The 24223-nt window shown below is 40.7% G+C and overlaps 1 protein-coding gene across 1 annotated transcript in view; it reads left to right on the top strand.

Moving 5' to 3' along the window:
• Positions 1 to 834: 834 nt before the first annotated feature.
• cacna1ba (calcium channel, voltage-dependent, N type, alpha 1B subunit, a) overlaps positions 835 to 24223 on the top strand; it is a 148735-nt gene continuing 125346 nt past the window's right edge. Inside the window, exons 1-3 of the mRNA XM_067600752.1 lie at positions 835 to 1793; positions 3970 to 4075; positions 5736 to 5875. Coding sequence (XP_067456853.1) covers positions 1534 to 1793; positions 3970 to 4075; positions 5736 to 5875 — 506 coding nt within the window. The 5' untranslated portion in view covers positions 835 to 1533. The remainder of the gene's footprint in view (positions 1794 to 3969; positions 4076 to 5735; positions 5876 to 24223) is intronic.

Below are 24223 nucleotides of genomic sequence, written 5' to 3'. Positions count from 1 at the left end.
GTAAGTACTTTTTTTACAGTTTATATTATCAATATTTTCTCAAATGTTCAACATACAAGATACAGTTTGGGTATAGATGTCTTCCACATTTCATTTTGAATTAATTCACAGATTCACTTAAACTCAAACAGTCAGTCGTCTAATCTTCATCTTAATGCAATACAGAGGTATGAAACTCTTTGTAGGACTCAGAATTTTAACTAATTTAAAATGTCATTAAAATCCCACAAAGCATTAAAAAGAAAATAATATCATTTTTATCACTTTTAATACTGTCAATTTCTTTTAAATTATTTATGTGAACTTGATCAGCCCGGGCGATACTGTTCTTCACACATTCATTTCCATCCTTATTTGCTGCCATTTGTTTGCTTTGATTTTAACCTGTGGAAATAAATAAATCAGATCACATCTCAAAAGATCCATGTTTTCAATTATAATCAGCTCAGAAACATAAATTGGCTAATTTTTCACTAATAAATATATATTTTTAATTCTTGAAATATTTATTTGTGTTATGGGCTTCACATTTTCTTACTAATTTTCACGCCAGAACAGATGTTTACTTGTGTTTATTTTGAAATGTTTGGCCGGAAGTCATATCTTCTACCTAATGTTTGGTGTAAAATGGGTACACACCTGATATGCACGAGATATTATTGGTGTTACTTTCATTAGTTAGTAAAATTTCACTTCATTTTAATTTAGCAAGCACGCTTTCCTCTTACAGTAATCAAACAATCAAACAAACAGGATGTGTTCATAGCATTCTCTTATTTTGAAAGTAATTGCTCGTATTCCGTCTAACTTGACGCCGGTGTGGCGCCGCGCTCCCGCGCTCTCCTCCCTGTTGCTATGGAAACAGGGCCGGTCCAGGTGGAGCCACTGGCTGGCGTCTCCCCGGTCACGTGGGAGTCTTCTCGATAAGGAGCCGGGGAGAAAGCGGCGTCCCTGCATTCTCATCAGCGGCGAGTTCATGGAAACAAGAAGAAGAGAAGCGGACAGCGGGTGTTATTGAGAGTGAGGCGAAGAGAAGAGTCATTCAGCGGTTCACTCGCATCTTCAAGGGAACAGAAATGATGCCTGTGGACGTTTTCTGGAAGAAAACAGATTGTTGTTAATCCTCACAGTGACGGTTGGCGGTGTTTTGTCTGCGGCAGTGTTTTGTGTTAATGAAACAGGCTGTTTGGTAGAAGGCACATCTGTAGAGTGGACTCCCTCTGAGGACCTGGCCAGTCCGCCGGAGGAGGAACACCCATGGAAAATGATGCATCATGGAATCTGAAAATCTAAACTTTGAGCAACAATTTCATGTCGGGAGAGTGAAAGCATGGGAAGCAGCAGACTGACGCTGATGAAAAAGAGACTTCCTCTCCTTGTTTCGTTGTGAATGTTTGACTCTTCTGTTCGTGGACGACACACGCACTTCAAGGACCTGGGGGACGGGACGACTGTGTGTGTTGTGATGCTTCTTCTCCATTTCTTTTCTGGTGTCAGTTTTGGTTTCTCCAGCAAGATCTGTGCTATCCCAGAATGGCTCGCTTTGAAGACGAACTGTCCAGCCGCTATGGAGGCAGCTGTCCCACGGGCCCGGCCAGAGGGGCCATCCGGCAGCCGGGGCCTCCGGGGGTCCAGAGGATGTACAAGCAGACGATGGCCCAGAGAGCCAGGACCATGGCCATTTACAACCCCATCCCAGTCAAACAGAACTGCCTCACCGTTAACCGCTCTCTGTTCATCTTCAGTGAGGATAATATCATACGGAAATATGCGAAAAAGATCACCGAATGGCCATATCCTTACAGCCAAGTCTAACCCTCATGCTGCTCTAGATCAGCGCGCCGAACTCCGCCGAAAAATATGTCGATTTAAGGTTCCTTGCGTATCGACTGAAGATACGTACATCTAAGATATGATTCAAAACATTAAACGAAACGCAAGGACTCGCACATAAATTCGTCATATATACAATATGCAAATAAGCGTTTATATCACTAAAATGTAAAAGTTCCACAGTTGGTTCTGTTGTTTTCCAGAGGAAAGGGCGGCAGCCTGTGCCACAATTGGGAGATCCTCAATCGATTTTCTGCAGGATGAATATCCGGCAAGGTCTCATTTCAGGAAAGGTCTTAAACCATTTTCTGTGAGGTATCTTGTTGACAAGCAAGGAATCCTTAAAGAGACATATTTCTAATGGAGTTCGGCATTATTTGTTGCATTTCGCCTCAGACAAAACGGCACTTAAATCGATAAGTAATTACCAAAAGGTAGAGCCTTTGGGAAGACTGAGTGCATAACATGTTGCTTGGTGTTTTGGCTTGTGCTTAACTAAATGTCGAGAATTTCATTCATGCAAAGTCCTCTATCATAAGGTGATCTTTGTCAGGGTCTCTTCTTTTTCTAGGCTCTCATTTGATGAAGAATTTGTGTCAGAGATCTTGAGCAGAGGAGGTTTAGATTAGGCATCTTGGAATTGATCCTTGTAGTAGTTTCTGAATAGTAGAGCATATGAGAGCAAGATTTAAAGTTGATTTGTGGACTTTATGATGTACCACTAGGACTACAAGTCCCTGTAAAGCCTGTAGTCTGCAGGTGGTGCTGTCCATGGTGCTGAACTCTTAGCTATCAGTAACAGCAGGCTGGCCTCAAGGCAGTGGCAATCTGCATGGGTGTGACACCAAGCAAACAAGCCACAGCAATAAGATGCAGCGGGATGCAGGTTTCACATGAACTTCTGGTGCATTTTGAATTGACTCAGTTTGTGTTGAAAGACTATGTCAGCCACCTGTTGAGTTTTGTGTATTGACCCACCATCAAAATAATCTTTCTTGGGTGCAGATTTGGATACTTTCTGAAGAAGAGGTCGATTGTAAAACACCTCATATGTTAATGAGCATTATAGGTGTTACAGTTAATTCACATTAAGTCATGTAATGGCCTCCATTACTGAAGTCACTGGTTGATTACCCTTAGTGCTGAGCAAACATTTATCATGCTTTGATGTCGCAGTGCATTAGTAGAGCTGATGCCGAGTAATCATGCCAACGCTGTAGAATGGTCCATGGTGGCCCCGAGCAGCTGGAGGCCCAGTGGCTGGAGGCCCAGTGGCTGGAGGCCCTCTCCTGAGGACGTCCTGTTGTTGGAGTGCAGTGCTAAAGACACGACCGGTGCTCTGCAGGGAGAAGAGATACCCAATAATCTGTGCAAACTTTGCTTAGGATTTCTTTTAATAGCAAGAAGCAGAAATGTTGGGAAACAATAGGTGTTTGACTGTGGCAGAGTGGTGATTATTGTATTTTTATCTGACAGGAAAAGAGAAGTTATGTGAACTTGTTATTAATTATGGAGGGTTTATGGGGATATAAATACAGCTAGTGTGAACTAGTTTGTGGATATTGGGGTTAAAGGGGCACTCCACCACACATGAAGTTCAGTTTACTTGTCACACCACCATCCATAATGTGATCTAGTTTTCTACAACTGTGAGCAGCCCCTCCATTTCCTATATGCATTGCATTGTGGGAGAATGGTGTCCATCAACAGCACACTCAAAAATCAAGTTTTTTTAAAAAGATGAAAACTGACTATTATTGATTATTCTATACTTTACCTTGTCATGTTTTCTGCGTGAACATACTAAAAACTTGCTTAGATACCAAAAGTTAACCTTTTACAATTGATGCATTGGTTAACCAAAATATTATTTGCTGTGAAAAGTAATTGCAGCTGCTTTAAAAATGTGTGTATGTCACATGATGTCTTTTACATGTGTAAGAATGATACAACACCAAACACCAAGCAACAGTTCAGGTCCAGGAAGTACGTTGCCAGTCGTGGGTTTTAAAAGTTTAGAGTGTATTTTTGTGTTTATGTCCTATGCTTTTGTGTATTGTTTTATCGTTGTGGTTGTGTTTGCATGTGTAACAACCTGTGAATTCCCTTTCCACAAGACTTCCTTAACACCCTCACTCCATTTGAGTACATGATCCTGGCCACCATTATAGCAAACTGCATCGTGCTGGCCTTGGAGCAACACCTACCGGCCTTAGACAAAACACCGATGTCAGAGCGTTTGGTAAGTAGCCACATGACCACTTTCCATTTCCCTCTGTACAGACGGTCAACTGCTTTTACTTAAGGAATGCTTCCTCACAGCTGGGTGCAATGGTGTCGTCACCACACCAAAATATGCATTTAATACCATTACTAAGCTTAAATATTAATATCTGCAATCACTGTGATGCTTTCCTGTGTTACTTGTGTTACCACATGAACATAGAGAGATTTTACAGACACATTTTGATAATGTTTCAGTTAAGTGAAATAAGTCCAGAATTGGCTCCAGTTTGTTAAGCAGTTTGAGGAAACATGGAGGACTATGACTGCTGCAGTCAGGTAACAGACAGTGCTTAATCCAATCCTTCCTATATTTTATTCTCTGTATTTGAACATTTTGACATCCAGAAGATTGAGTGAAATGTTTAAAGATGATCTGAAGACATGCAGCAATAGTGACGCTGCTGTGATGAATTCCTGAATATTTACTGAATATTTACTTATTTTTCTAAAGATGACGCCTCCTCAGAGCTGCAGGTTAAGCAGAACCCTGCAGAGCTGCCTTTGATTCCCCTCCTGTGCATCATTACCTCAGGTTACCCCTGCTGTGCCCTCCCCCCACCCCCACCCCACCCCCACCCCACCCCCACCCCAGCTCTCTTGTTAAATCCTACCATTAAAGAAGCAAGTGCTGGGAGCCTCTCTGTCCAATCAAAGAGCCGGCAGTAGCAGGGGTGTGGCTGTTTTTAAGAAGGAAGTGTCACTCCCTGAGGCAAGCAGCCTCCCTGCTGCCCGCTCTCATTGATCCACTCCCTGAGATGGGCTGAAACCCTGAGGGACAGACATGCCACAGAGTCCATGACGATGTGAAGTGATCAGATGTGTCATCAGGACTGTGGCGCTACACTAAAAAATAGCTGTTATCTAACCCTTACAATCATTCTGGGGACAAAGTACGGTCTTAACTCTTGTCAGAGAGACATGACACAGATTGTGCAGTCTTTACTGTTATCTGCTTCTGATATTGATCCTGCAACAGTGTCACCTGAAAAAGAGTTGAGTTGTTGTCGAAATCTGTGAAATATTCAGCCATGACAGAGCTGGAGAGAGGAGTGCCGGGAGGAGTTAGCTTAGTTTTATCTAAAAGATTTTCAAAGTCATGGCTGAATATTTTGCTGATTTCGACTACGACAACTCAAGTCTTGCGAGATTTCAGTGCGAGACTTCTCCTTGAGCGAGACTTAGATAGACACAATAACAAACAGACCGTATCGAGTGAAAGTAAAGAAAAAAGTTTTATTTCTCTTTTTGGTCCTTTCCATAATGTTGTCAGACACTTAGAATAACAGTCTGAGCCTGTCAGTGGCAAAAACGAGCACTTTTAGTGGACGCACACTGGTGGGGCGCTAGTGCCCTGAAGGATTACATTACAGACTGTTTCACAGCTGCCAGCTGAACCACTCTCACTCAATACTGGACTGATTTCAAAAATTGTTGTCCCCATTAGTCACTTAGACACAAAAAGATGGGAAAATAGGGTCCAGGTTTCCCTTTATGTATGCACCACATGTAATTTTTTAAAACTGTTGAACAGGTTTAGTTTGATACAGCTCCCAAAGCCAGATGGAAGTCTGTCATCTCTTGAATCCTCCTTACCCCCCTCTGCTCTCTCCCAACAGGACGACACAGAGCCCTACTTTATTGGAATATTTTGTTTTGAGGCTGGCATCAAGATCATCGCCCTGGGCTTTGCCTTTCACAAAGGCTCCTACCTGCGTAATGGCTGGAATGTAATGGACTTTGTGGTGGTCCTAACAGGGTGAGTAGCACTGGCCTAATGGCTTATACAGCTGTTAACTGACAGAGCTGATGGTCAGTAGCGATTAATGAGGGGAGGGGAGAGCTCTGCTGTGTGCGTGTGTGTGTGTTGCGTTTCTAATGATCAATAGAGCTGAGCCATTCCAGATGGCAGGGTGTTTTCTTCCTGTCTGAATGAGCGCAGTCTTGATGAGGTGCTATTGTCTACATTAGGCAGAGCAACCAAAAAGAAACCATTTGTACACTGTGCTGCAAAATAACTGCAAAATGGTACAATTTCATCACACATTTAGAAATGATGAAAACCAAACTGTTTTTCCAGCAATAACAACTTGAGCCTTTTACAGATTATTTTGAGTTGTCAGTGTAGGTTGTACTACATTGAGGCTGTTTGTGCTGAAGCTTGTGTTAAATGACGTCTACCACGTGACTGCTGAAGTCTAAAGCTTCAAATATAAGTGATGCTGCAGAGAGACTTTTTAAAATTTTGCTGCTAAACATCATTTATTTATTTGTTTGCACTTTTGGCTGTATATTTCAGCCATTTAGTTCTTACTTTTAGCAAACTATTTCACCTATTTATTCATTAATCTTAACAATTCATCCATACTTTTCTTTATCAACAATCATTACATTCATCCATTACTTTCTAACTCCTTCTCACACTCAAGTGTTACAGCTGACTCAATATGTGGATTTTAAAAAAAAAATCGATTTTATTAAATTCATTGAGCTACGTCACGTCTATCCATGTGCTCCCAGGCAACTGCTTCAGTACCTCCTAGGGTTGGGAGTCACTTCTCTAGACCACACAATAAGCTACATGACATGTTGAGAAACACATTTATTATTTTATTGTAGCATTTGCACAATAATATGTGCACTTACTGCAACACTTCTGAACAAGAATATGAAAGATAAAAATAAACAAGTTGTAGCCTTCTTAGACTTTTATTGTGGAGTCATGATGAAATCAGTCAGATGTTGTAGTTCTATTTTCTTCTGAGTTCAATGTCCTGAAGCTTTGATCCTTTTTTCGGCACAAACAGGAAGAATGCCCCGAAGCTTCTTAAGGCTCTGTTCTCCCAGCGCTAGATTTCAAATGTTAAATGAAGCTGGTTTTGTCCGACCATTCAAGGGGCAAGTTACCAGAGCCCCAAGTGATGTCTTCAAAATGCTTCATTTGTCCGATCAACAGTCAAAAACCCCAACTGAACAGAGAAACAAGCACACTATTGGACTATTAGAACTGGTGTAATGTTGACAGTACTGTTTATACTGTACACATCCTACACAATATTGCCACTTAGTTATTAGTTTATGCTGTAGAAATGCTCTGCAAGCTTTAAACATTGTTGCTAAGCCAGCAGTAACCTCCTTTTTCATTATCATCTCAGATTGTCTGTGGAGTAAACAGAGAGGTTCCCTTGGTATTGGATGAGAAAGCTAGAATGGGAGTTGTGTTGTTGGTATGGGGGGATGGAGAGCAGAGGATGATGGGAGTGTTCGGGTTGGTGGGGAAGGGCGGGGGTAGTGACGGAGGATGCTGTTACGCTGGAGAAAGTCCCTGGGTGCCTGTTGGCTCCACCAGGGGACGGGCCCGGCCTCTCTTACATAATGATACAGAGATTTATTTTGCTCATCTATTGGGGCTTGTGTCAGGAACCTCGTTGCAATAAACAGAGCCTCCGCCAATTCCCAAACCCCTCATCAACGCCTCCGCCCTTCCCACTGGAAGTCACTGGGAGTCACTCAGCCTTTGTTCCTGTTGGCTGAAAATAAGGGGAAGCAGTTGCTGGAAAATATAATAAATGCCATCCACTGGAATGAGTTTTGCTGAAATGATGCAGAGCTGCGTGTGTGTTTGTTTATGCATGTAGGGGGATTTATCCTAATAGGACCATACCAGTCTTTTTGTGTATTTCATCCCATTTACCACAAGCTGTGTATACTCCACATTAATACCATTTATTTTCCAACCATGTTTTTTTTTTTCCTGAGATATTTAAACATGAAATAGGTTTCCGTTTAATCCACTAAAGCATGAACATAAACTTGCAGAGATTTGCAGCCTCTTTGAAGTAATCCATCACAATGAAAATGTCAGCTGTAGTGTTTGTGAAAGCAGATTTTTCAAATCATCCAGCACTTTACAGCTGCATTACTATGCAGTGATACCTTTGATGATACCTTTGACGAAGCTAAAAATGGACGTGTGATGAATTAGCTATCTTAAAGCACAAGGCTGGCATTATTCTTTATTTTTGTTATCATCAGCAAATCCCATTAAAAACCCAAACCAACAACGGTGTATCAAAGCCTGATATATCTTACTTCTCTGTGCCATAAAGCTCCATTGTTTTCCAAAAATGATTAAAACACATGAGTGTTCCTTCATTACAGTGAACATACACGCTAGCTGTGTCTCATCCTTCGAAGGACGCCGTCTTCAAAGGCGTGTCCTTCGTAGACCGCAAAGGCCGAAACGAGCGTCGTTAAACGGGACGGTCTGTGTCACCAGCTGTTCCTGCCCTTTCCCTTACGTCACAAAGCGCCACTCCTGTCGCCTAGCGACCTTGACAGCTGGAGTCGACAATCGGGACACAGCTAGTAGAAATGGAGCCAGAAATTTAAATTTTATTATTGTGACAGCCCGTCCAGGTCCAGCAGCACCACCAGGGACTCCCTGCTCAGCTGCTTTTCTAAGGCCTCATATTTATAACATCGAATTCAAGACTTTTTAAGGACTTTTTAATAGTTGTAAAGACCGCTGTAAATGAAATAAACAATCTATTTAACACTTTTAACTCATTCATGCAATATTTTTTTATTTTTCAACTAATCTCTGGAGTAGAGAAAAGAGCCCGTCTGTTCTCTCTCTGCTTTCCTCTCGTCTCTCTGTAACCTCACGTCTTCCTTCATGAGGTGAAGAAGCTCGTCGTCTCTCTCACTTCCTCCTCTGTGGCTCCGGCTTCCGAGGACGAGAGGACACAATACGGTCGTTCTGCAATTAGAACAGCAGCGTACTTGCTGACAGAAGCAGCTCAGTTTCAACACGTCTACCTGACCGTGGTGACAAAATAATCTCAACTCAAAGCTCCACTGACACTTTGTCTCACAAAAGAATAAGCTCAATGACAAACAGATGCAGTAAATTATGTCATTCAGTCTGTAATGTAGTTATAATAAAAATCCAAATAGTGATGTAGCTTAATAAAATAAAACGACATTTAATGTAGACTGATCATGTTCATTTTCATTTAAATCCATTGATATTTATGTAAATGTGCTGATATCTGTACATATAGAAGCCCAGAGGCAGCGCTGTTGTTCTGTCCAGTAAAAACATGAAGCTTCACTTTACATTCAGACAAACTAATGTGGCAGCTACAATTGTTAGATTTCATCTGTGAGACCAACATTTATCTTCCAAAAGGAATTGTATCATATATCAAAATGCTGCCCAGACATTAGAGCCAGCGGTTAATCTCCAAAGAGCTGCACAGATCGGTTCATCGGATCATTTTCTCTCCGGGAGTCGGCTGCTAGCTGCTGAGATGACCAGCTGGTCTCACACAGCCAGCGGCTCCTCACATCTCCAAAAACAAACAGGCGTTATCTGGATCAACTGACCACGTGTTTGGAATCTACATGGTTACTTTAAACTTAATAAAGTGACATATTAACAGTCCTACAGCTTAGCCTGGCTCCACCATATCACTGCTGATTGGTGTGAAATGCATTCTGGGATAGGTTGGACTGCGAAGAATCCATCCGTCGGATCCTCCAAATTCAGGAAAAGAAGGCTGCGTTTCTCGGCTGCATTTGAAAGAGTCTTTGAAATGGGACGGCCTCGGTCAGCGCCACTGTGACGCATTCGGTCTTCAAATGCAGCCTTTGAAGGATGCGGCCCCCCGAATTGAGACACAGCTACTGTGGGTCCAATCTCACACGACCTCCTGTTGCCTGAAATACTTACTAGAGCTCAAAATGTATATTAATCCACCTGACAAATGCACTATTTCTTCCTGTTTGGGTAACATCTGCTAAAAACTACAGTGACCAGTTGATTTATTAAATTCCTTTGCAATTTAAAAAAACAACTCTATATTTGTGACTTATTTTTAAAGATTTACATCTTCAGTAGGAACCAATGGGCTTAAAGTTTAGTGCTACAGACAGTATTGAGCGACGGACTAACACATTGTTGGTTTTGGTCTTTTCAATGGATTTGGTGGCAATAACTAAAGCATAGAATAATGCCAGACATGGAAGTTAAATATCATACCGTACTGAAATGAATGGAAACCAAAAACACAATGATACTGTATACACTACATGTTTTAACTGAGCCAGCAGTTCAACAGCAGCGCCGAGATCAGTACTGAGCAAAGTCTAACTATGGAAGGATTTGGGTAATATAGTATTTGTATCCTATAGTATTAGTATTTGTGCATGTATACAACATCTGATGTGAGCTGAGCATGTTAAGTGTAGAGGTGAGGGTTATTGACAGCTTGTCAGGGCCTGTATGCAGCCAGAGCATCTTCTAGTGTGTGTGTGTGTGTGTGTGTGTGTGTGTGTGTGTGTGTGTGTGTGTGTGTGTGTGTGTGTGTGTGTGTGTGTGTGGATGGGAGCGGCCCAAGCAGGCCTGATTGAATTGGAGCTGAGCAGGCTGACATGATAACCAAAATTGAAGGGCCGGGTGGTGGATAGAGGCCATTACTGCAGTGGTCTGGACATCTTATCAGTGCCACGCTGCACTGACGGGTTGAGCCATGTTGTCAGGGTAGATACTGGATCGCTCATATAGAGTGCATGCAGCTGAACATACACATGCACGCGGATGCACTTATAACATGCACACAAATCACTTCTCCATGATGATGCCCATTTCCTGCAGGATGTGTTCTGTTGAAACCCACAGCAATTAGGCATTAGCTATGATTATCAGCATCCAGCTCATTTGGACAGTCAGCTCGGCAACCTGTTTGTAATATGAGCATCACAGTTTTATGAAGTGTTAAATGAGAAGGTAGGGTGGGTTAGCAACCACGGTGACAGGCGTGACTGGAGTGAAACTGTTATAAAGACAAGCTTCCCATTTTAAACAGTCAAGGATGCACGCATAGCATATGTAGAAATAAAGCAACTTGCTGGAAATCAGTAAAAAATACTGTTTAGAGGATGCAACACCTTTGATAGCTCTGGCTAGCTAACATGACAAGCTAGTAGGAGTGGTAACGCTAACACTGTGAAGAAATGAACTGTAAGTGTCCCAAACCATCAATCAGCAGCACAGGTTAAATGCACGGAGGCGCCGCTCACACAAGTAACGTTAGCATAAAATATATTAGACACTGGACTGCTGTTGATGCTGCTGCCTGGAAACCCTTCTATATATAGTTATAAGTACACTTTAGTATATCGACCATCACTGGCTATCGCTACAAGTCAACGTTCTTTAATGATTTCTCATGAAAAATGGTTAAAAATAATTAGTAGTAGCCTGAGCAGCCAGCAGTGGCAGCTGGTGATTAAAAATTTTTGGGGGGGGGTGCAGCCTTGGGGGGGGGACAAACAAACTGAACACCGTAATGTCGTCTAAACACTGGTCAGTAGCACTAGTTGAACATTCATTTTGCTCTTCTTCCCTTCTTTCTCAATGACTCTCTGGTTAAAGTGGATATGAAGCAGTCAATGAAGTTAAGGATTTCCATTCTAATCAACAATTATATAACAAACATGACAAATATAAACATATAAAAGAAAAGAGAAACCATCTTGCGGTACTGTAATCTGTGACGTCACAGGGTTGGTTGGACTGACTGAGTTCGACAGATACAACAGTAGAGAGAGTGAAAGTTGAAGACTGAGGAGCCGCAGAACAGAAGAAGACAAAAAGGACACTGCTATTGTATTTCCCCCGGATCTACAAATGAGTTTTATTGTGTTAAAGCCAAGGACAAAACTGTCTATTTTCATAACCTGCCGCTGAAACAGAGAACAGTACCGCAGCGCTGAAGAGAGAGAGCCCTCGGACGAGCACTGACTCCAGGGTTTCAGGTGAACATTTTTTGGGGGCCGATTACTGAAGAGGAGAGGAGAAGACCTTTGAGTCGGGCGAGCTAGTGGACCAACAGACTGAATCCTGAAGTTTTCAATTTCACCGCCTATAACGTGTGCCAACATACCAGCCAGCGTACTCTGACAACAGCAGTACATCTTTCACTCCAGACAGCAGCATTCATGAACACAGAGTCTGACACATGTCACACCTCCACCAGCCTTAAGGTATCCTTTGCATCTCTGCAGCACAGGACTTATCTAACGGGAGCTTGGCTATACAGTATAGCAGCCACAAGTACATGAAATTCAGTTTGAGGTGGCAAGGTGACCAAAATGAAGCACAATCATTAAAAACACCTGGGTCTGAAAGTATTCACCTCCAAAGAAACATTGTGTCTGGGGTGCAGCTGGAAAATCTGAAACAACCAATTAGAGAGCAGCCTCAGGTCACCTGCTTTCCAAAAGTTGGCCAGTAGAGTTAATGAGTACTGACAGGCTGACAGCCGACAGACTACCAGGCACATTGTACGAATAAATCATTCTTATTTCATAATTATTTTGCATTATCTAATTAATTTATGTTTAACATGTTTAATTAGACTTTCTTCTCTAGATATTTTGAGCATTAGAAATATTAGATATTTCTGCATTAATGAGCTGGTAGCCAAATTAAAAACACCTGAAGATACAAAGCATAATGCACTTGTAGTGAATTTATGATTCAATTGAACAAGACAGTGACAATAAGGTATATGTTAAAGATGCATAATGTTTTTTTTAGAACACTAGGGGCTTACAGAAGGCATTTCAGCTTACAGACTTCACCTAAAATCACAAATTTTAGTTTTTACATCTGCTTGTGTATAAACTGAAGCACAACTTGTTAAGTAATAAGCTCTAGAGAGTTGCACATCGGTGTATTTTTGAAGTTTGGACTAAGCCAGGCTAGCTGTTTCTCTCTGCTTCCAGTCTTCATGCTAAGTAAGCTAAGCTCACTACGTTCTAGTACTGAAACTGATACTCATCCTTCATCTCACTTTCACATCTAGAATATAGAAATGTTGATTGATGGAGCTTTAACCCGGATTTTATGAATGATTTTCCTATTTAATTAATTATATGTAAAAGGAATAACATTAGCTGATCACCTTTCTGAGTGTTTCAGGGACAGTTCATTGTGTTGTCTACTGATTCTACCTGATCTGATCACTTTGCCTTTTACAGTATAACTTAACTAGCATTGCATCATGGGTGATTCCTGTTGTGGTGTGATTTTGAGATTGTTGTATTTCATGTTTTTGGTGGGTGCAGTCAGTGATTTGATGTGTTTCCTAGAATGCCTTTTCAAAAATCCCAAGAAAGGAAAGTGAACTCTGCTGGACATTCAGCATAAAGATGCAGTTATCTACTGCTATATTCAAGTATTTCAGGCTTGATTTTTCCTTTAAAGGATAATTCTGTTTTATTTCAACTTATTCCATAGCATTGGCAACCACTCATCAGTGATAACAATATTGTATGAATGAATGAATAGTTTTATTTTGGTGTCTGGTCATTTACACCCATCCCTCATGGAATTATTCAGACACATTAATTAACAACAAACCAAACATTCCAGCATGTTAACCCACCATCATCCAACAGCACAATACATAAATACCATCCAAACATGAACAATAACCTCCCATAAATAACACTCCAGCAGATATCCCACATTGGAAAAACAACAAACACACAAACACAGCCCTGAAGCATAAGACACAAATCCAAACAAGACAAAATCTACATCTGCATCCAAAGACTGCCAGACACTGTATATTTGATCCAGTTCATAAACCCATACAGAGCAGAGTCTGAGGATTTTATCTGTCATATGTTACTTTTCTTCTATATGTTAATTTTCCCATGCTAAAGAAAGATATTTAGATCTTCAATCACACCTCTCTATCTGTCACTTTCAATATGTAGTGCTAATATACCACATCTTAACTTTGCACAGTGATCACTGACTTTAGGCAAATTATACAAAACATATTTTTTACATTTGTAATCATTCTTACGTTCTTAAATGTGGCTTTTGTACTTACTAAGTGAATTGCTTAGATTTAGGAACATGGCAACATCAGACGGCGGGGCAAGAAAAACACGTACAGTCAGACAATCAGAGTTATCCTTTGAGCTGCAAAAACGCTTCTATAAGGTTTTGAGTTGGCCCAGATTGGAGTATATATACTCTTTGCAAGGATTTTCTACCCAGACACTACTAAAATCCCAGTTTTAACACCCATATACAAAGACGTAGTTAAACTAGATAAGGTGTAGGACTGATGTGTGAGGCAGTTCAGGGGCCGTCTCATTCTAACACCATTAGCATTTCCAACGTGCCATCAATTGATCCTAGTGCACATCATACATGTGTTTGCTCTCAGGACATGGGCCTGAGCCATCTTTCATGAGCTGCTAATCAGATCACATGGTGTGCTGTGTGAATGAAAGAGCATGGATTTAGGTCCCGTAGGCCAGGCCCTACCTCTACCATGTTCCAGTAAGATGTAGGGAGTTGCTAATAAGAGCATATATCTGCCTCCCTGTGCTCCCACCCAGATCAATAGTGTATTGAGCTGAATGTAGAGGGAATAGATTCACTTCAGCTCTCCTCTTTATAGCTGGCTGGATCAAAGCAGCTGCTGCTGGGTCTCTGCAGTGGCTCGTTCCTACAGTACAAGCCTGCTCTCCCCACCGCCACACAGGTTAGGATAGCAGTGCTCGCTTGAAACAGTGAAATATACCATTTCCAGTAACTTTCATGTATTGTAGTCTCATAACATGATTAACAGCGGAAAAAAAAAGGTGGCTCTTTTAAAAATTTTGAATTTCTGTGTGTTTTGGGTGTGTGAGGTTAAATATAAAGATTATAAAATCCTCCAAGAAGGCGTTTCAGATTAATCCAAATACTACTTGCCCCCCTAAATTCTTGCTAAAATCAGGCCAGTTTCCAGCATTTGAACTGGAAAGCTACACGTCAGTATGTTTCTTAGAATTTGGAGGGGATCCAGTATGCGATTATGAAACCTTTAGATCCTCTTGTTCATGCAGATACAGATCAAGTGCATTTTGCACAGATAAGGTGGTAATTCAACCTGGCACCAGTGGATATTTTTTCCTATGGCTTTGCTGACCACAAAAGTGGACACATTTTTATACATGTAGGCTATCTTGCAAGCAAGACTTGCTAGATTGAAGTTTGACTCTTACTAACATGTTTCATAATTGACTGCTCGCCAAGCCCTGGCCCCCTTAGTTACAGTTACTACTGTACGCACGGCACACAGTGGATAGTTGCAGTGAAAACAGCGGCAGATTTACCATCAAAATTTAATCATTTTTGAGACGATGTTTCCTTGATTTCAGACAGTTAAAGCAGCTTCTCATTTCTAGCTGGGGGAGTGTTGATTTTGTTGGCTGAAATGAAAATTATTAGCTGTGGCTAGCTAGCTAATTAAGCTAACGTTAGCTCCATGAGTTTGTTGAAAATGCTGTTTCCAGCTGACTTGTTTTAAAACAAGAATCCTGTAAAATGGTCTTAAATATGTACTAAATGCCTCCATAAATGTTATCAGGATAAAAGACAAAAAGTCAAAAATCTTGTCTGCTGATAATCCATGTACAGCAAAGAACAGTTGTTCTTGTATTGCGGAGCTAATAAGTCTCAGTATTTTTTCATGTGGAAAAATAAACATAAGCTCAGACGGTTATTTCTTTCTAACATAACCTTGTTTGGATGCTTAGCTTACTTTTAACAATGGCCGCTGTTCAGCAAACGTAGCCTCACGTAACCTTTTGATAAAAGCCATTTCCAGAATCTACATCATAACAATACCCTTTCTCAGAATACAGATATAAATTCACTTAATTGTTTCGACTGTGGATGTAGTTTGTTAAACATGATCCGCTCTAATACCCTTGCATTGCTCCTTTTCAGTCAAAAAGAAGGGCCCAGAATGTAGTTTTGCTATGGTTGTAATTCTTCTTGCAGTCTCTGCATTATTGTTCTTCCATCATTTTCTACACCTGAGTGGAATGTATTAATCTAGATGCATGGCGACTGTCAATACTGTGATAGCTTTGTGGTCGGAGTCATTGGGTTAGATAAATATTAGTGAGATGTTGGGAAGTTATTCTGGTCAGGCCTCAAGAAAGTTTCCACAACCATCAGTTTGATTCTCTGGTAAAAATGCTTCATGTAGAAAGAAGCAGATAAAAATAGGTGTATGTGCTCTTGTAAGCCCTCCTGTCTGTTTTCTTTGATCACTGCAGTCTCAGGTGTACTGTGGAGTAGCACAGCCTTAGCAACAGGCATATTGGTATGATTATGATAAGAGCCAGTTTGTATATTTGCTGTGTAAATGCTTTGTGATCAACAGAGGATCCTGGCTCTCTCTCAGCAGCATCCACACCTCCCCCTGAACCAACACCAGGGACTGCTGGCTCTCTGTGTTTGGCAAACAGGCTCACAGCCAGCGGTAGTAACAGTGTGATACAGAACAGTGCTGCAGACTCTTTGTAGATACATACTGAGAGGCAGGAAACTAAGAGGGAAAACACAGGATGGCTGGATCCTAATGAAAGCACAGTGGAACACCAGGGATAGATACTGGAGTTGACCTGTTCTTGGTTTTCTTGAAATCGAAGGTCTTAAAATGTCTTAAACTATCTGGAATTTTAGGAAGAGAGACATTAAAGGCTTTGATTGGCAATTTTATATATCTTTCTTATTGTCAACAAATCTCATATGCAGAGCCAAATCAGCTATGAACTCATGCTATTTACAAGTATTGTGTGTATCTGAAACCTGATATATCTTATTTCTCTATGCCTTAGACCTCTGTTGTTGTCCAACTATCAAAAACAAATCAATGAGCCACACCGCTGCACTGGGTTACGTTTCTTCATCCACGAAGACGGTGGTTACTGTAGCTTGAGTAGAAATGGCTCCAAGAAATAAAAACAATGATTAAAAAGGAGAGAGGTTCCTAGTATGGCAGATACCACTGAACATGTGCAAACAGAGCTTCACTAGCTTGTTGTGCTACATATCGCAACCTCTTGACTTTGCGCTACATTATAAATTTCTCAAAGTACTCAAAGAAACAGGACAAATTCAAGAGGTTGTGATATTTAGTATATGTAGATATGTATGTGACCAAACTCTTCATGATAAAGGAACATGTCACCCACTACAGCGGTGTGGCTCAATGACGTGTTTTTAATAGTTTTTGAACAACAACGGAGGTCTATAGCACAGAGGAATAAGATACATCAGGCTTTGATACACACACACAATACTTGTAGGAAGATCAGTTCATTTTCGGTTTGGCTCTGCACATGAAATTTGTTGACAATAGAAAAATATAGAAAATCACCTGCCTTATCCTTTAAATGTGCTTTGTTCACATTTGATTTAAATGTATAGGCTATTCGACTAGTTATTTAAATCGACTGCACTCTGTGAAGTACATAGCAGCTAACGTAATTAGACAAGATTATCTGAATTAAAAACGTACAGTTTTGTTGAACTATTTCATGAAAAATTGACACATTTAAAGCTGCAACAGTATAGATTTTTGTTTGCCACTTGGGGGCAGCGCAACAAGCTGTGAACACAACATGGGCATATTAACACCATATAACATGTTAGTAAACATTTACACGTCCAGCAGACACAGATTAAGACCACCGTTCATTTGGAGTCGTGTTTCTGTCAACTTGTTGAATGTCCAATATTCACTCTTGAGGTAAACATTTGACTTTTTAGACACTAAATGCTCCTCTGTGTTCACTAGCTAGCCTCTCATTTGTGTGTCTGCTGTTTGGTGCTGAGCAGGTGAATGAAAACTATGAGCTTTAAGACACTAAAAATGTTCACACAGACAATAAAATGAAGAATAACTTCAATATAAACATTATTGGTTTATACATAAAAAACTGATTTGTGGGAGTAAAAAAATATTGTTGCAGGTGTTATTGGAGTTTTTATGTAGCTGTATCCCAGGCTGACACAGACCAGCTAATAATTAGTCTTTCATAAATGTCAGTCAGCCCATTACGTTAACAAACTTAATACATTAGTTAAATAGATGGACACTTCCACGCCCAGTGTATTTTCAGATCACCTGTGAATGAAGCTGTTTTATTTCTTGTATTTTTTGGATGGATCTATTCTGTGAATACTGAACGCTGATACCAACGAGCCAATCAGGTGTTGTGGCTCCAGAGAGCTGCCTGGGTGATGTAGAGAGGGTTATCAGAATCCAGACTGTGGATATTGTGATGATGGCTCTGTGGTCAGGGCTAATGCACACAGCCAGCCACAAATCTTTTGGAGAAGGCAGACCGTGGCATTTGTACAGCGAGATCCTCTCTAATCAGCCTCTCTCTGAAGAGAAAGGCTGGAACAAATAAATGAATAATTTAGTAGATTTCACTGTGGATGAATTAGCCCAGTTAGAGAGTGCATTTTACCCTCTTTGATAAGCAATGTGCACAGTATTGCTACAATATACTTTACATGAAACATATTAGGCTATACATTTGACTATAAACAGTGTTATAAAATGTCTGGTCTTATCTGACAGTATGTACCAGAATAGTAGCAAGCATTTTTAATAATGCTCAAAACCACAACTTCTTTCAGTCAGACAACTCACTCATGCTCTTCAGCATCAGATAACGATGGTCTGCTTTATCTTTCTCTCTTCTACCTTAACTTTTCACCCTTTCACAGTCGATGTTATGACTGGTTTTGATCCAATGTTCACATATAGCTGATGTTGTCTGTTTCTGGTATTTATTCAGTCTTTTTCCCAAGGTCCTTGCTGTTTCACCAGTGTAAAGAAAGGTCAAGGAGGTGATTCACGTCTGCTCACATGCTCATGTCCCAAGCCACCACGTACAAGATGATCTGAAAGAGCACAGGAAAGTGGAAAAGATTGTGTTTTAAAAAATAGTGTGACATTAAGCTTAAAGGAAAACTAAGGTTTATTACAACTTGGATTTTATTTTTTAGCTCTGGGCATTGGTTCTGTCAGTTATGACAGCACACAGTACCAGTCAAATGTTTGGACACACGTTCCCATTACCCTGAATGAGAAAGTGTGTCCAAACTTTTGACTGATACTGTAGTAGATCTCAAAACAACTCTACTGATTCAGTCCTGCACTTCCATAAAGTCAGGGGATTTGCTAGGGACAGATTCTGGTAAATGGCTGCATTTATGTAGCACTTTGTCCAAAGTGCTTTACAGTTTTTTTTTGCCACTTAATGACCCATTCACACACATGCTCACACACCAATAAGCTGGCAGTAAGCTACCATACAAGGTGCTGGCTTGACAATTGGGAGCAATTTGGGGTTCGGTACCTTGTCCAAGGACACTTCAACATGTGGAAAGGAGGGGCTGGGGATTGAACTGCCAACCCTGTGATTAGTGGATGACCCACTCTATGTCTCGAACCACAGCTGCTCCGTTTAAAAAATCAATGCAGCAGAGTCAGTCCTGACTTAGAGTTCCTAGTATAGGTAAAGCTCCAAAAATGCTTGATCCTAAAATTCCCATAATGCAACTCGACAGCATCTTTCATTATACACGAGAGCGGGCATACTTCACTTCCCTGTCGTCAGAACGGCCACTCCCGCTTTTGGGATGCAGGATACAGCGTTGATAACTATGAAAGTTGCTCAGTGGTGCATGAAATCAAAAAAGCTATTTCCCACTGTAAAGAAATTACCCGGATGAAAACATACTGCGCACACTCTATGTGCCTTATAGAGCATGCTCACTAGAGAGTTCCACCAAAACATCTCGATCGCCCCCCTGGTGGCTGGCTGCAGTATAGGTCATAAGTCCCGCCCCCTCCATGTTAGTAAATGGGACATGAGGCAAACTAAAAAATCATTCACACATCAAATAAATTTTTCCCAAAGATGGTTTCTGTCATTTTAGGTAGTTCTTATAATGCTGTTTTTAATTAGTTATTTGATGATACAGAAAGGGGGTGTGGACGTCATGATTGACAGCTGTGACAGCCACTCTCAAACCTCCATCAGGTGGTGGAATGGCTGAGGGGGCGTGTTCCGCAAGTCGTCATCCCGCCACCCGGCTCTACTGCGCAGAGTCCAAATGACATCACGCAAGCAAGATGGCAGCTCCTGGAAAGGAGATATTTTGACTTCCCTTTTGCATAGCGGTAGGAAGTGGAGATGTGTCATCCATATTTATATACAGTCAATGGTCGAGACAGCTAACTTCCAGTTTAGCCCTCCAGCTAACTTGAATGGAGATAAAACAGTGACGGTCAAAAAAATCTATCCGCTGATTTACAGATGTCTCTTTCACAATGTAAGTCTATGGGTAAAAGTCTTTTTGGGCCCAAAAGCATCATGGGATGTTGTAATTACACGGTTTGGTCACTATGTCAAATCGGCCTCAAAGCCCAGCGCTGTTCCTGGGGTCTTGATCAACCCCTATTTCTGAAATCTTTTCTATATAACGATGCCAATCATTGATTGGAAATGACATAACATAACATAGGATTTGGGCTCCTAATAGCTAAAAAGCAATATGTTTTTCTTATTTTATTTTATTCAATTGGTAAAGACCTTGGAATTAGCATTTACCGCCAGTCAAATTAGAGGGACTGTTTTCACCCAAAAAGGGGCGGGGTTATGACACAAGGGTAAAGTACTGGGATGTGTTGCTCTCATCTACTATATCCTTCCTTCCTGCTAAACACTCAATGTGTAGTCTCCAAGTGTAAACTGAGATAACCCTAATGACATCATCAGGATTATATCCCCCTTTAATGTTTTAACTGGGGTTTTAACATCCCTAGATAAACCTCTGACACATTTAACCTTCACTTTTTAAGACTGTAGTTAACAACTGACTCAATTTGACATTTAGGATTCTCACACTGTATGCCAGTTGAGCCTGGGTCACCAAGCATTTCATTATTTTTTGTGAAAATAAGTGTGACACTCTAAAATCATAACAACTCAGTAATGTTTTTATCTCCATATTTCATAAAGCCTGTTATGGAACAGGTTTAATAAACCCTGTTAAAGTCTATAAAAATAGTTATAAATCTTTCTTCTAAGGTTTCAGAAGGGCAATCACAAAAAAACTGCCATTTGTTTTGGAAGTTTTGGGTACTCAGCTTTAAAGATAATGAATATCAGTATAACTTTTCAGCTGTCATAAAATAATGGTATCAGCTTTCTTAAACCCATATCAGTCAAACCCTGGTGTACTTCAACTCTCTCTCCATTTGCTGAGCTCAGCGTAGGTAGCAGTGAAGAGGCCCGATGGGGATTGAGGTGCTTGACTGGCAGCCATGTTGTACTCAACTCTCCAAGCTATTTGTTTAAATGGACATTATTCTCGGGAAATGGATGATTATGCTCGGAAATGCGAGCTGTGTCTCAAACCCCCTCCACCCAGACCTACCAATAAACATTAAGTGTGGGGAGCATATGAGGACACGTCTCTTTAATTCCACTCAGTCTCTGTTTATTAACTGTGTGAAAATGTTGAACTCAAAATGAGGGATGACAACTGAAGATGGACAACACCATGTTCATGTTTTCTTTTATCATCATGCAAACTCCACGACTGTCTGCCTAGTAGCTAATGTGTGTACACACAGTTGTCATCATACTGAAGAATATCTGAGAGGAATATTGTTCAAAAAGATACCTTTCAGATATAGGGCTGTATTGATGAGTGGCCAATTATGTAAGATTTGGCTGGATATTCCAGTTGTTGAGCCATTTCTTTATTTTGTTTTATGCATCTAAAACAACCTTCAGTATTTTGATGCTGATAATCAAACAAGACTAAGGGCCCTATCTTACACCCAGCACAAAGCGGCGAATTCTGTCTGGTTTGAGTTTACTGAATTTGATCATTTTTCCTGTGTGAACACACGACATACTTATAATCTCCTTAGAATAAGCATGTAGTTTGGATTTGGCACATAGTGTTTGAAAAACTGAAATAGCTTCAAATTCAGTTCTTAGAAATAAACCAGATACAGAGTAAATATTCATTTTTGCCCAGAACTGATACTTTTACTAATTGTACCACCTGCAAACGCAGTATATCCAGGCAGTTAAGATTATAGATATTAACTGATCATTTCCCATATCAAAGGTAACTTCAATACTGCCTCAGAACCACCAAAAAGTGATCAAAGTGAACTGCTTGTAGCAACTGGTAATGCAACTTTGGTATTGACTGAAAATGAGGACGGTGGGACAAATACTTGCCACTGATAAGTTGGAGCAAAACAACACAAAATGCCTCCCCAGACAGGAGCATACAGTGTCAATTATCAGCCTTGGAATTCAGAAGAATAAACTAGATGAATGATTATGTTAGGATATCAGCAGGTGTGGTGTCCTGCCATCACTATCCAGGCTGATGTGCAAGCGGAGCCTGAGCAGCTCAGTGGAGCAAAGAAAGAGTTAGTGATCTTGCTTCATTCACTGCTTTTCCTTTGTGGCCTCGTCCTGCCGGCCAGTGAGCACCGCATCAAGGTTTTTGTTGTAAGTGTCGATGGGGATGGCTTGATACTGGAACGGAGCGCAGGAGATTTATAAGCCTCGTATTTGTTATGATATATTTATATACATTAAAGGCCCAGAAAGAATGTCAAGGCTCAGTTGGAAAAAAAGTGGTGTCACATTTTTTGGTGTAGCGATCAGGATTTAGCTATATTTGAGTCAAAATGTGATATCATTTTATATATTGCTACCTGTACATTGTATATTGTGTCACTATGACACGTTGCTGCTGTGAGAGAGATGCCATACCATAAAGATCTTATCAAACCCCATCCTCACAGTCCTGATTAAGCAGATCAGCTTAGTTTTTCAGTGTTAAACTCTTAATAAATAGTAACAAGGGATATTTCTTCCAAACCTTTAAAAAGTAACTTAACAGCAGACTGAAAACCATCTCACACTGTGGTCAGAATTGTGCTCTGTTGCACCTAGAACCACACCCAACAGTGAAACACATATTTCTACAGTGAAAAATGATTCAAAGATCATTCAGTCGGTTGTTTGGTCTTATTATTTACATTTAGACTTACATTATACCTTTATATTGAAACTTTACACACAACAACAACACAGAGGACAAAGTGCAGAGTGTGGCTGTTACACACAGCCTTCTCATGTCTAAATCAAGCACATCACACATGCAGTAAGTCAATGACAGTATAAGGTGTAAGAGTATACTGCAAAGAATTCAGGATGGAGAAAAAGCAAAAGGGAAGATATATCGTTAACTCATTCATGTACTGTGCAGTAAAAAGTTAGGATGTCTGCTTAAGAATGACATTAGCAATCAAGCTGCACGCACTCAATGAAGGTCAACATGATTGTTTGAGTTATACAGTAAAGTGAATCTCAGTTTCCAAATTTCAACAAACATCATTACTTCCTTCATTCCTCGTATGAAAGAGGGAGGGCAGGCAGCTTGTGGAAGATACACTGAATATTACGGTGTAAGAAAATGGATTTGTGTTTGTTGTTTTGTTACAAATGAAAACATTTCAGAGATACATGATCAGAACAGATAGTCTGTTGTTCCGGGTGACTGGTGACATCCAGCACAGATTGAGACGATATAGCGAGCAGTTTGGGTCTTGTTTCTGAGGTTCTGTCTATCACTCCCAACAGTAACAATTATTGACATTGTACTGTAGTTAATTGCTGAGATCTGGGAACATGATGACATTGCTAAATTTGACAGCTTAAGAAACATGAACAGTCATGATGAGACAAGTTGAAAACAAACTCCTAGGCTAGTTCAACTTGTCTGGAAGAGAAAATGAAGGCAAACAGTAAAATTATTATCCCAAAATGTCTTTAGAGGTGCGACCAAGTTATTGTTTTGCAAGTCACATGTCGCAGGTCAAGTTTTAAGTCAAGACTAACAAGTCCCAAGTCAAATGAGGACATGGCTCATTGGTGTTAAAGTGTCTTGTGCTTTTTTAAAGCCAAAGGCTGAGACCTGCCTATCAGTCATAGGGCCCTATCTTACGCCCGGCGCACAGCGGCGCCAAGCACAGCGCAAGTCTCTTTGCTATTTTAAGACCAACGCCCATCAGTATGCCCATGGTCGTGTTGGTCTAAAAGTAAGGTGTGGTCAGGCGCATTGTTGGTGCATTACTATTTTGAGGCAGCAGAGAGCGATTGCGCTATTGACCAACAA

Source organism: Thunnus thynnus, chromosome 2 (genome assembly GCF_963924715.1).
Source record: "Thunnus thynnus chromosome 2, fThuThy2.1, whole genome shotgun sequence".
NCBI lineage: Eukaryota > Metazoa > Chordata > Actinopteri > Scombriformes > Scombridae > Thunnus > Thunnus thynnus.
Note: the sequence above shows the minus strand (reverse complement) of the source record. Positions and strands in the feature narration are given on the sequence as shown.